At 41.0% G+C, this 13871-nt stretch overlaps 1 protein-coding gene across 2 annotated transcripts; it reads left to right on the forward strand.

Moving 5' to 3' along the window:
* The first annotated feature begins 1421 nt into the window (after positions 1-1421).
* On the forward strand, positions 1422-13639 carry vip (vasoactive intestinal peptide). 2 transcript variants are annotated; one of them, XM_048536426.2, is made up of 7 exons: positions 1425-1767; positions 2165-2282; positions 4048-4188; positions 5010-5114; positions 7700-7825; positions 10672-10774; positions 13247-13639. In XM_048536426.2, exons 2-7 carry the CDS (start codon positions 2176-2178, stop codon positions 13253-13255), a joined length of 591 nt encoding a protein of 196 aa, XP_048392383.1. In that variant the 5' UTR covers positions 1425-1767; positions 2165-2175; the 3' UTR covers positions 13256-13639. The 2 variants fall into 2 exon arrangements, with proteins under 2 accessions (XP_048392384.1, XP_048392383.1); XM_048536427.2 differs by lacking the exon at positions 4048-4188 and having other exon boundaries at positions 1422-1767.
* Positions 13640-13871: the final 232 nt, after the last annotated feature.

Below are 13871 nucleotides of genomic sequence, written 5' to 3' on the forward strand. Positions count from 1 at the left end.
TCAGTCATCAGACGAAATTTCGTGCATGTCTCCCGTAATGATGTGCTACCCCAGCCGTTTAACTTCGTCGTTGTTCCATGTTTCCTAATGGTTTCTGCCTTCTACCACCACCTCAGCCCTGGGCTCAGTTGTGACACAAAAATGATTCGAGACTCTCGCTTCTACGACAACTGCAATCGATGTTTTCCTCAACCAACGTATTGTATTTTTCCTCTGGAACAGAAACGACTTGAACGACGGAGAATCGTAGGTTTAGAGGTGGATACACTACCATTGCGCCAGAAAGCCTCTGACTGTCAACCAACCATTAATTGTTTTGGATGTAAAATCTTTGAATTCTTCGATTAGATTCTGCTGCAGTCCCCGTCTCCATTATTCAATACATAAACTTAGTGAACCCTCCAAGAGACTGCATTTGCTAACCCACCCAAGATATCGACCAGCCCTTGCTAAACTGTCACTTAATACATTCAGAGCATTGATTGAGCACGCAGTTGAACAAAAAAAAACTATTATACCAAGACAGTTTTCAATCGGGATGCATTTTCCCTTTGCCTTACTTTGTCACAAAAAAGTAACCTTTTGATTGGTAATTTCGTCGCTGACAAAATTCCTAATATCACATTCCACCAGATTTGAGACAGACATATATAAGCTTCTGCATGTATTCTGCATCCAACGCCACAGCAGTTGGGGAAGGAGAAGAAATAACATTAAGTATGAAATCTAAATTTGCACAAATTCCACAGTCCAGGCCATGATCCGTTGCTTGAATTATTGTGCTTGGGTGTTTTTAGCTGTAATTATACTCAGTAGTTGTACAGACAATCCGTCCATATCTAAATAGATTTATGGAAGCAGTTGGATTTTAACACTACGTGGAAAGACTGAGGTTGTTCCTCTTCCATCCCAGGTTAGGGGGAGATTTAGTAGACGGATTGTAAACTGAAGAGTGTTTGAGGAGATACTGTGACCAGCGGGTCAGTGACTACAAGGCGTAAATTTCCAAGATATTTGGCAAAACAGCCAAAAGAGACATGAATATTTTATGGCGAGAGTGAGGTGTGATCGCGAATACACAACCCAAACATGTTATGGAAACAAATCCGAAAAAAAAAACTGAATCAATAGTTGAAGGGGCGAAACTTGTGAGATTGGGATAGTTTTTACAGAGTGGCATTGTGAGTTCTCCCTCCGTGTTGTAAGATTCTATGAGATAAGGTCCTGGGGACGGTTCAAACATGGACATTTTTACATGGAGGGACATAAGCCGAGAAAAGTTTGGAATTTTATAATGATCATTCCAATCAGCGGGCGAGGAAGCAGTAGTGAGACCTTGCTCTGGAGATGATCACACATTACAAGCACCTCCTTCGATAAATTATTAAACCGGCTCTGACTACGCGTTCCCATTCCACAGGGAATGCCGATGACGTCCTTGTGTATGCATTTAGGTCTTTTTTTCTTGGAACTGGAACGTGACTGCTCTATGTGGACAGTTACTTGGTCTGTCGTATAAAACCAGCAAGTTTCCGCGTGTTGGATATCAGAGTTCCAGTCCTGGGACTTGAAGAGAACTAGGGGATCTCGACTTCGCTGAGAGAAAGAGACAGAAACAACCAAGAAGACTGTTAGAGGGTCAGGAAGAACTCAGAAATAGCCGCGGACAGAACTGAGCGATCTTTGTTCTTCAGTTTCTCATTCTCTAACTCAGCACCAAGGACAGCGGCTAAACACACAGCTACAATCTGAAGCAACAACGTAATAGTAAGTGTTTCAACTGGCTTTTGATCGCTAAATCTGTTTCTGGAAGGTGCAAAAACGGAACAATCTTGAACAATGTACTCTCCCATGTATTTCCAAACAAACTGATAGTTATTACGCGCGTGTGTGCGTGTGCGTGTGTGTGTGTAAAAGAGAGAAAGAGAATGAGAGAATTGGGTTTGAGATAATAGATTAGAATTTCGAGTAGTATGTCTCGAGCTTTGCTGCTGATATAGACTTATTTCCAAGAAAGGTTATACGGCGAACTTTGACTTCCCGTACCACTCCCAAAGACATCCCTAAATTTTCAGCTACGACCCAGGTCCGAAACCATTCAGTGGAGTGAGAGACCTCTTCGAATAGCTTTATTGAGGTAACGCCTTCCTATGTTGGATTTCAGGATCCGACGCAATGGTGATTCGGCTCAGCTCCCACGTCCTGACGCTTTTCGCTCTTCTGAATGTGTTCGGCTCCCGCACATCGGGGTTCCCGGCGCTTGGAACCTACTCCCACCTGAGGTAAGTTCGCTGCCCGCTTTCTCCCCCCGCCTCCAAAGGCACTCGTTTCCGTGTGAAATGCCCTCAGTGATTTTCTTTACATGAAGAGTCCTGAACAATTGTGGGCAATCATGCTGCAATTTCAGTTATTTCACACGACCGACTTGAAAATAGAGCATTGAGCTGTTCGGAGAGCTGTGTGGCGTAGGTCCTTATGTATATTTTACGCTGAGATAGATTCTCAGGACAGTTCTGAGTGTCAGCAGACCCGAAATGTTAACTCTTTTTTTCCCTCCATAGATGCTGCCAGACCTGCTGAGCTTTTCCAGCAACTTCGTTTCCAATCCTGAATCACAGGTTCCGCAGTTCTTTTGGTTTTATTGTTTAGGTTTTTGTTCAGTTGGGGAGCCAAGGGTTATGGGAAAAGAGCAGGAAGTGAGGAATGTGGAATCAGCTATGACCCTGTGAACGGTGGAGCAGACTGGAGGCACCAAACGGCGTACTGCTGTTGCTATTTCTTACAGTCATTGCATCTGGGGATGAAGGGAGATGGGTCCATCCGCAATCTCGATTGTACGTTGCAGGATAGTGGCGTCGAAATGCACATACTTGAGGGGCTTGACAATTCAGCCTCGCGCCCAGAGCTTTGCTATGAAAACACGAACGGGGGAGAAGCGGGGGTGGGGGGAGGGTACAGCTGATGATCACAACTTCCAGGTATTTCATTGAATTTGGGCTGATTTGAATCCATCACATTAACTGCGGGGATAATGCTCATAAATGAAGTTGCCACATTCGAAGGGGAGTGGGGAAGAGTCACTGGGATGATGAAGATGATGCGGTCAATGTTGGAATGAATGACTTATTTATGGGCTCTCAATGGTTAAAAAAACAACTATATAAACCTGAACATTACACTCCGCAGATTGAACAGGGAGTGTGAATCTGAGGTTCCCTCCCAACTCTTTCTAGAGGATTATCTTAGACCTCAACGTCTTTGTAATGTTACTCCTGGAACAAGCCGGACACAATGCTGATAACCGGTGAAAAGAAGGGCGTTCTTTCGATTGAGATTTTCTCTGTGATTATTGCTAATGCCTTTCTTCAGTCTGCCCAGAAAACTGATGTGATCCTGTGTTGAGACATTATAGGATAATTCAAGATTGGCTTTAATCGGTATGTCCGGGGAAAAGTTCATAGATGCGGAAACCAAATGTCTGCAGATTGTAACATCATCACTTCTGCCTCAAATTGCGTACCGATCACCCATTTTATACAGAGACAACAAGGTGTAGAGCTGGAGGAACACAGCAGGCCAAGCAGCATCAGAGGAGCAGGAAAGCTAACGTTTTGGGCCTAGACCGTTCTTCATTTTTGGAGGAGGGTCTGGGCTGGAAACGTCATCTTTCCTGCTCCTCTGATGCTGCTTGGCCTGCTGTGCTCATCTGTAGTTCCTACTATCTCTGAAACCCTTTCTTATATGGTTGGCTTCTGTTATTCTGATGCAGTTCAGTTCATTGTCATGTATGGCTCTGTCTACGCTGTTTGTCAGTGCTGTGGCCATTAGGTTACACTAACAGAAATAGTAGGAACTGCAGGAGAAGGCTCTCGGCCCAAAACGTCAGTCTTCTTGTTCCTCTGATGCTGCTTGGCTTGCTGTGTTCATCCAGCTCTACACCTTGTTATCTCAGGTTACACTAACACATTATTTGTGAGCCAGCCTCGTGTTATTTACAGCCAGGCCAATGCTAGAGTTGGACTGATTTTATTTACCTCTAACCTTCAGGCTGGGAAATGCTGCTGGGTTCGATGGTCAGTCCAGGGAGGATCAGTCACAACCACCAGTGAAAGGTGATAGTGACATTTACCAAAGCCCATTGTCAGACAGTGATAAACTCTATTACCAGTTGTCTGCAAGCATTCCAAGGTGAGAGTACTATATTGCCAATCTCGTATTTAAAACAAATAACAATTCAAAACTGCGCACAAATGGGCCTAGTATAATGATCTACGTTAACACTTAGGAAACACGATCAGGAGTGGGTCAGTCACCCTCCTGGAACCTGTTCTACCGTTCAAAATTCATGGTTGATCAGGTTGTGGCCTGAATACGCGTCTTATTTTCCCTCCTCAACCGAGTAACACTTCACTCTTTGTCCATTAAAAAAACTTTAGTTCCACCCTGAATATATTCAATGGCTTAGCCTCTAATGTCCATACCAAGAGAATTCCCAAGACGTGCAAATGAGTGGAGAATTGCCACCTCATTTCTGTCTTAAATTGAACACGTTTTAATTTTAAACTTTTCCCCCAGTTCTGCATTCTACCAGGAGGAGGAAGATTCTCTCTCCCAGCAAACCCCTCTCAGAATCTCTTCTTCTCGAATAATATCACTTTTCTTTCTTCTAATATCCAAGGAATACAGACCCAACCTGCTGAACTTTTTCGCCGAAGACGATCTCTTCTTCCTATTACCACCGATCACATGACTCCTCATTCACGTAATACTGATTAAGGCAGCTTGCTGGTGCGGGTGTGAATGGTTTATAAATGTCACTAAACAGAAATTGAAGATGAGGATTAGCTGATGTCTGAGGGCAGAGTCCAGAGTACCCTTCCTTTCAGAGACTGATCCAACAGTTCCGCACAAACTGTACAATGTTTTTTTAAATTAACAATTTCTTTTCATAAATCTCCCAAAAGTCATCTTTATTAAAACTGACTGTGTGGTTCTTTCCATTCATCCAGAGCAACACGACACGCAGATGCACTTTTCACCAGTGGCTACAGCAAACTGCTCGGCCAATTATCTGCCAGGAAGTATCTGGAGTCACTGATGGGGAAGAGAGTCAGGTATGTGAATGCTGAGGTTGCGGGCAGGGGAAATGCATTCTGGCCAGGAAGGGCAGGGACATACACGGTGCAGGTTGAAGCATATGGAACACTCTGGGGTTACAATCGGCAAATGAATGTGACTGAAATATACAATTATAAAGTATGTAAACAAAAGAATGAACATCAATCACTTGCCCCCCACCCCGCCCCCCTTAAAATGGTACTCTGGAGCATTCAGTTAGGGAATGCATTGCATTTCTAGATCTATTGAATAAATAGATGATTTAAAGTGATACTAATTACTCCTCAGTAACGAGCACATACAAATAGCAACATTTTTACAAGTAGAACTGAGAATCTGAAAACTGTTGCACCAAATAGGAAAATGGCATTTTCCATTATAGGGAGGTGAGAAATCTTCAGACATATCAGATAATAAATTATCAATGGTCATAGAAACAGAAGTAAACTCAACTCATGATGTGGTGGTGACTGAGCAGTGCACACACTGGAGAAAGAAAACAAAGGCTGTTTAACAAAAAATAGAGAGTGGGCATAAATGGGTCTTCTTCAGATTGGTAAGATGTAATAAGCAGAATGCCACAGGGATGGATGGAACTTTAAATGCTTACAAATTATACAAATAACTTGGATGAAGGGATGGAAGGTGTGATTGCCAAAGCTGATAATGATATAATAATAAGTTGGAAAGTAAGTTGTGAAGAGGACATAACACAACTGCAAAAAGATGCGTTATGAATGAACAAAGATGTGGCCGATGAGTATAATGAGGGAAGTGTGAAATTGCCCAATTCAACAGGAACAATAAAAAAGAAACATATTCTCTAAATAGTGAAAAATGCAGTGTTCTGACATGCAGGGGTTCTAGGCGTCTTAGCGAATGAATCACACAAATGTCAATTTGCAGACAGTACAGCAAATAATTAGGAAAGCTAACTGTTATTATTTATTGTGAGGGGAATAGAAAGGTGTACAGTAGGGGCCACTTTATGTAAGGCATGATGTAAATTCATTGGAAACAATTCAGAGAAGGTTTACCAGACTAATAGTAATAATATATAATGAGTGCGTTATCTTACAAGGAAAATGTGCATAACCTAGGCTTGACTTTGAGAGAACAATGTAAGTTAATTAAAACATAAGATGCTGAGGGGTCTTGACAGTGTAGATGTGGAGAGGTCATGTCCTCTTAAGCAAGAATCAAGAACTAAGGGCCGCTGTTTAAAAATCAAAATCCTTGCAGATTAGTAAGGCTAAGATGGTTAGATTCTCATTAAGCAAGGAGGTGAAAAGTTGTCAGATGTAAATGGGAATATGGACTTGAGCTTACAATCAGGTCAGCAATGATCTAGCTGAATGGTCGAGGAGGCTCGAAGGCTGAGTGACCTGATCCACAATGTGTGTTTTACTACCTATGTTCGGGAGCAAGTTAGTTGAATTGTTCACAATTATGAAGGTCTTCAAAAGCTTAGATGTGAAGAAACAGTTTGATGGAGGGTTTGATAAGCAAAGGATACCAGTTTAAGGTCATTGGAAAAACAAGATTTCTTTCTCATGTGTCGCTGGTTGTCCTGATTTAGCATGTGCTGCCTGAAGATGATGGAAGCAGATTCCATAGTAACTTTCAAAAAGGAGACAAAAAGAAGACACAGGGTTATAAAGCAAGGGTGGGGCAATTGGATAATGCTTCCAAAGAGCTAGCCTAGAGTGGGCTGAATGGTCTCTATCTGTAATGTAAAACTCTGCGACTAGTTGTCATACTATGGCAACTGTATTGATGAAGATTTCTCCAAATTCTCATGTTTAGTTGAATCTAAAGGTTATTCCATGTGAACAAAGAACAAGGGAGGCCACTTGGCCCTTTGACCCTTCTTTGCTGTTCCATAAGATCGTGGTTGATCTGGTTTTAATTCAACTCTGTATTCCTGCACATCATTGATAATCTTTCATCCCCTTGCCAATTAAGAATTTATCTACCTCTGCCTTGAGAATATTTGAAGATTCTGCATCCATTGCTCTTTTATGGAAATGAATTGCAATAACACTCAATCTTCTCACAGGAAAAATAGTTTCCTCACCTGTCTTAGATGAGCAACACCCTTTTTAAAAACTATGACTCCTAGTTCCACCAGACAAGAGCAAATTCCTTTCAACAGCCACCCAGTTAAGTTATCCCAGGATCTTTTCTGCTTCAATTAAGTTACCTGGCTCTTTTCCGGAGGATACAAATGTAGCCAGTCTATCTTTTCCTCCAAAGGCAACATAATCATTCTAGGTCTTAGTTTAGTAAACCTTCTCTGAGGTGCTTTCAATGTGCTAGCATCCTTAAGTACAGTGACTAGCACAGGACACAGCACTCTGGATGCGATTCTATGAATACTCTATATAACTGAAGCACAATTTCCCTTTCATTCAGAACTTATTCATGGTTTCAATCACTTAATAGAGGAATTCTAAGGGAGACTCTTATTCATGTGTAATGTACTGCTGGGTTGGGGGAATATGTATATTGAATCTTATTGACTGTCCTGTGTGCTGGGCCTGAGTACCTTAGACTGAAAATGCTTTCTTTCTGATAACAGTACCCAGGATGAGCAGAATCCAGTCAAACGTCACTCTGATGCTGTCTTCACTGACAACTACAGCCGGATCCGGAAACAGATGGCATTGAAAAAATACATCAATGGTTTACTGGCTGGCAAGAGAAGGTACTTTAAATAAATCCCCACCAATGACAAGATCATTCTCACCAGAATGTGCCTCAAGAGCCCGTAAGACCAGATTTATTGTGGTACTATTGTGTTTCAATGCAAATCTATCTTGAGTATGCACAGTTAAAAAATTGCATAGAGATACAATCAAAAAAAAGTTACTAGACCTAACGCAATATGAGTGTGTCCTCCATGCTGTGTATCCAGCTTCATGTTCAATTTTTCCACCTTTTTCGCACACAGTCTCTGCTCTGTCACTTCCTTGGTTGTTGCATCACACGGCCTTACAAAACCAGATGTATCCTCTCTATCCAAAACCATTTGTATTCAATTTAACATGCAAGACATGGTTCAGTTTAGTACTGAAGGGATGCCGCATGGTTAGGGGTTCTGTCTTTTAATATCCCCAGGTAGACATAAAAAATCTACTGACTCTATCTGAAAATAATTAAGGGATTTCTCTGTGTCTTAACCAATATTTCTCCTTCAACTAATATTCATTATCATTGCTGTTAGTGAGTTTGTGATATTGGAAATTGGCAAACATGCCTTTCCTTATATTAGAATTTCATTTTAAACTTAAATAATTGGCTATGAAGTACTCTGGAATGTCCTGAGTTTGTGAAAGATGGGAAATAAAAATATACTTTTTTCTGGTTGTTTTATGCATGTTTGCCAGTGGCAGTGTTATTTTATTAATGTTCCTGTTAAGACCAGCATCCTTAAACAAATTCAAACTTTCTGTTAATAGTGTAAAGGGTAAGAAACAATTTTTCAAGTTTTACGATCTTTAACTGTAACAAATAGGCTAAAAGCACTATAAGCTAAACAATATTGTTGTAGGCAACTTATACCATAAACTACACATTAGAAAATTTCTCCTTTACTACAGACAAAAGAGAATCCACTTTGCAGCTACACATGTCTCTGCCCTTAATTTAATTTTCCCAGACTCAGACAGAAACGGACCTTTAACTCAGAAATGCCTACTTTTCTTGCTTTCCTTTTACTTCCTAGCCATGTACCTCTTTAAATCAAGAACAAATCTTTTATGATTGTTTTTCCAGGAGGTTCTCCCTCTAGCACAGGCCAGGAAAATCTTCCATCCTTGTTCCAAATCCTTTGTAATTTGCTCTTTTCAATCTTAGCGTGGGTATCAACTGTACTTCCGTATAATGAGCCATAGAGACTCCAGCAGCCTTTATCTGTTCTCACTCTCAGTCCTAACAATTTGACTGAGCTATTTTCAGGGATGTTTCAGAAACTGAACCCATCCACCCCACTCCACAGCTCAACTCCATTGTAACATGAATCCAGGTAGAATTGCAGATTCACCACCATTGAGATTCCAAATCTCTTATCATGAAAGTAAGTTAAAGTATAAATATCTACAACATCACAATCTCAATATCATCCATGGAGTTTAGAGATTATAAATCTTACTACTGTAAACAGCGCTGTTTCTGCCATTGTCTCAAGGTGTGAATGCCTCACACCACCTTTCCAATAAAACAACGTAAGTCTCCCTATCAAGATAATGGTAACTGCAGATGCCAGAGAATCCGAGATAGCAAACTGTGGAGCTGGAAGAACACAGCAGGCCAAGCAGTATGTTAGGAGCACAAAAGCTGATGTTTCAGGCCTAGACTCTTCATCAGAAAAGGGGGAGGTTCTGAAATAAACAGAGAGGGAGAGGCGGATCAAAGATGGATAGAAGTGGGGGAGGAGAGTAACTTCTTTTCTCCTCTATCCAAGTTCGATCTGCCTCCCGCTTTCTCCCTATTTATTTCAGAACCCTCTCCCCCTCCCCATTTTCTGATGAAGATTCTAGGCCTGAAACATCAGCTTTTGTGATCCTGAGATGCTGCTTGGCCTGCTGTGTTCTTCCAGCTCCACACTTTGTTAAGTCTCCCTATAATCACTAACAGACATTTCACCCCAGCCAGTTGTTGGGCATACTTCAGAAAAGGTTCCATAGCCTTTTTGTTTTACCTTAAATTAAAATATAAATAAAGGCAAAGTCACCATTGTACTGTTAGAATATTCTCCCCTTTGGTGACTATTGGTGGCTTAACCTGAGCGTCACCAAGCCTTGGGTGAGGGGAGAGTTTGAGAAGAATCATGCTCCATAACAACCTCAGCTGTTGTGGGAATTGAACCCAGATCTGGGCGGCACGGTGGCTCAGTGGTTAGCACTGCACTCTCACAGCACCAGGGACGCAGGTTCGATTCCAGCCTCGGGCAACTGTCTGTGCGAAGTTTGCGCATTCTCCCCGTGTCTGCGTGGGTTTCCTCCAGGTGCTCCGATTTCCTCCCACAGTCCAAAGATGTGCAGGCTAGGTGGATTGGCCATGCTAACTTAGTGTTCAGGGGTGTGTGGGTTATAGGGGGATAGGTTTGGGTGGGATGCTCCAAAGGGCGGTGTGGACTTGTTGAGCCGAAGGGCCTGTTTCCATGCCGCAGGGAATCTAATTTAATCTAATCTTGGCATCATGCTGCATTGTAGACTACCTCCCCAGCCCACTGAGCTAACTGACCCAAATGTGATAACATTCTCTTGAAACTTCCCTGAACTCTAAGTGATCCTCCTTCTGCCAAATTGGTTCTCAAAATATGTGCATGAAACCCAGCTAAAGTGTACTTGTTCCACTTCAAGCAATGTCTTTAGTAATGCTTTTCAGAGGTGGGATTCTTAATGAAGTAGAACAGAATTTTGTTTACAATTTTTTCTGGATTTCAGTTTCAAGACATAATGGTTACAAATCCAGACAATGGGAAAAAATTACTGGTGCCATTATTATTCTAAGTATGGTGAACAACTCTTTCTAATCATCTGTCAACAGCCAAGAAGAATTAAACTCAGCTAATCTCTCAGACAACACCCCGCTTGTTGAGAATTATGACAGTGTGACGGTTGACGAGTTTTTGAGTCAGCTTCCAGCTTTGGTAGGTATAGATTCTCTCACCAGGCTACATGTGCATGTTTCGGAGAATTTTCAGCAAGTACAATGTGGGTTAGTGACCATTCATAAACCCTTTTGCACTCAATTTAAACATCAGTTTCATACAGCTACATACAGTACAGTATGGCAAAGGAGCCCATCTATTTTGTAACTTCATGCAAGCACGAAATATGGTTTATCATCCGGAAAATTGCCTTAATAAATCAATTTGTTCACTGATGTCCTCTCGAAAAAGAAATCTAGCATCCATTCCCAGTCTAATTTAAATGTACCAATATGTTTAGTAAGCCAGCCAGTTGTATTGAAATAGTGGTTCAGGAAGAAGCCCTGCTAATATTGTCTGAAGTCAACTAAAGATGGAAAATAAGTGCTGACCTTGACAGTGACACCTACATCCTGAGAATCAATTAAAAAGAGGACAGTTCCATTCATTGAAATGGGTTTGCAATCTGTGTGCTGGTACATCTGGAAATAAAATTCTGCTCACAATGCTCTGGAACTAACAATATTTTATCAAAGCGACTTTAGAGAGTTTTTTTTGTGGATAAAAGAGTAAACTCGTCAACCTCATGCTCTGAGCTGTGAGCTACATTAAAAGGGAATATGAGTCACAGACACAGACACAATAGTGTGGCTTGTATTACTGGATGTATTCTCTCTAAATGCCGTGCTTTAGGGTGCTTAATGTGATGTACAGTTTCCTCTACAATGGACTGTAGTTACTCCAGTCTAACGATAGATAGTTTGCTGTAAGGTGGTTGAGAAGTGATGCAGTATTTTTCTCAAGTGGCCTATATCAGCAAGTATTATTCAGGATGGACAGTGTTCAACAAAACTTTATAAAATTAAAATGAAAGGTTTTACCATCATATTTCCAACTATATCCCAATACACATTTGTAGCGAATGCATTACTTTCCTGAGCTTTATTGTGACTATTAGCACAGGCCTGTTTTTAGAGAGTTGGACACCATCAATTTGATTTTTCATTTAGTCTTCCGTGGGATACGGGCATCCCACACAAGGCAAACAGTTGTCACCCATCTCAGTGCCCTTTGAACTGAGTGACTTGGGAGGCCAGTTCAGAGCCAACTGTATAGCTGTGGGTCGGGAGTCACATGTAGCCTAGACCAGGTAAGGATGGCAGATTTCCTTCCCTAAATGGTGTTAGCGAGCCAGAGCTTTTGTGACAAATGACAATTTCACGTTGACCATTACTGAGATGTTTCCAATTCCAGAGCATTTAGTTAATTGAATTAAATTTCCACCAGCTGTTGTGGTGGGATTTGATCCCGCATCCTCAGAGTATTAGCACAGAATTCTTGATTAGCACTCCCACCATCATCTTCTATTCCTACTTTAGCTAATCAAATCTATCCTGTAGGGAAGGAACTAAGTTACAAAGACTTTTTTTCGAAATTGTAAAATTATTTGTCTTTCTTTCCCTTCATTTAACTAAACATTTGTTTAGTCAGCCTATCATCTGTTCCATTGCTGTTTCTACATTATGGGAGGGTCATTTTAATCTTTCTTCGAGGCAAGTGTAAACATTTAGATGGTCTGTTCCACTTCTTGCGGATAAATTTACATATTGATTTTTTTCCAATGTGGAAAGAAATTGACCAGGTTACAAAATGTCTAGCCAGTCAGATTGCATCAGTCCCCTAATAGGTGGGCCAGGTCAAAGACTCCCCTCCAGCTTCGATCAACCATGAGTTTGATATTTAAACAAAAAGTTGCAAATGAGCTTGGCCAAACTTGTTTTAAAAAGCAGCTTGTGAAATGACTATTTAGAAGATTTTTGGGCTCAATTCTTGCTCCAAAGACTGGAGCACATAACCCAGGCAGTGTTCCAGATGCAGTATTGAGGAAATGTGGCACTTCCTGAGGTGAGAAATTTTAGATGCCAATTTGAAACGACATCCCTGCTGGAGTGATTACGACAAGGTCAGCCAGGTTGACCTCTTAGAATATGAGTTCCCTGATTGGATCTAATGAATAGCCCCAATCAGGGAGCCCTGGCTGACAGATATAAACAGGGGTATCAAAGGTTCTATTCACTCTGAGATCTGGCTCTAATGAAGCCAAACCAGTTTCAAGTACTATATGTATGTAAATAACGAGCAACTGCATGATGGGTTATGGCCTCTGTGGAGTTATTTTCCCTGCCCTCTCTTAGTTAGAGATAAAATATCCAAAGGTGCAACTTAGAGAAGAGTAAGAATTCCTCTTTATGCCTGAATGAACATCTGACATTGTGAAGAATTTAAATCAAGTTATAATTTATTTGAGTTGTGGAGAATTAATAATGTTAAAAATTTTGACATAACTTTCTCGGAATGATTTTCTTATTCAAATGGACAATGAAAGAGATCTGCAATTTCTCTGAATATATTGATTCACTGACACCAGAAAGGCATACACTGGCTAATGACTGCTCTTTTCGTTTTAAATAGAATCTCTGAAGACGTCCGACTTATTAAGCTGGAAACTACGCACAGCCATTTTTCCTTTATTAATCAGGAGTGAATGTGTGAAACTCCAAAGCTAGTATGTCGTGTAGTGAAAGTCCTGTAGTTCCTTGTAAATGAGAGTCACTGTTCATACATTGTAAATAACATCCTTTTTTGGTCAACCTCTCTCTAAAAGTTGTATATATCTGTTAGCTTTAGTCTGACAATGTTACTCTCGTATACTGCCCTAACCCGTAATAAATGTATTGAATGCAGCATGTGAAAGTCACACTGTATGAACTTGAATTGTAAACATACCCTCTACATTCAAGGCTGTTGATGAGTTATCACCAATGTCTTCACTTCTGGACTATAAATTTTGAATTATATCTCTGATGTATCAAGTCGTATATAATTTGTTTCTCTTTGTCTCACTATGGTTGCAAGGGCATCCTTTATGTCAAAGCGAGTGCTATATAAAGGGATGAAACTTGTGCTATTCTGCTTAAAACTTACCCAATGGTGGATCACAGTCAGTTTTGAAGGATCATCTCAGGACAGAGACATTGGCCTTGCAGGGGCTTTAGTGCAGATTCACAACAGTGGCTTACTGGTAGTGTACCTTCTT

Source organism: Stegostoma tigrinum, chromosome 9 (assembly GCF_030684315.1).
Source record: "Stegostoma tigrinum isolate sSteTig4 chromosome 9, sSteTig4.hap1, whole genome shotgun sequence".
NCBI classification, from domain to species: domain Eukaryota; kingdom Metazoa; phylum Chordata; class Chondrichthyes; order Orectolobiformes; family Stegostomatidae; genus Stegostoma; species Stegostoma tigrinum.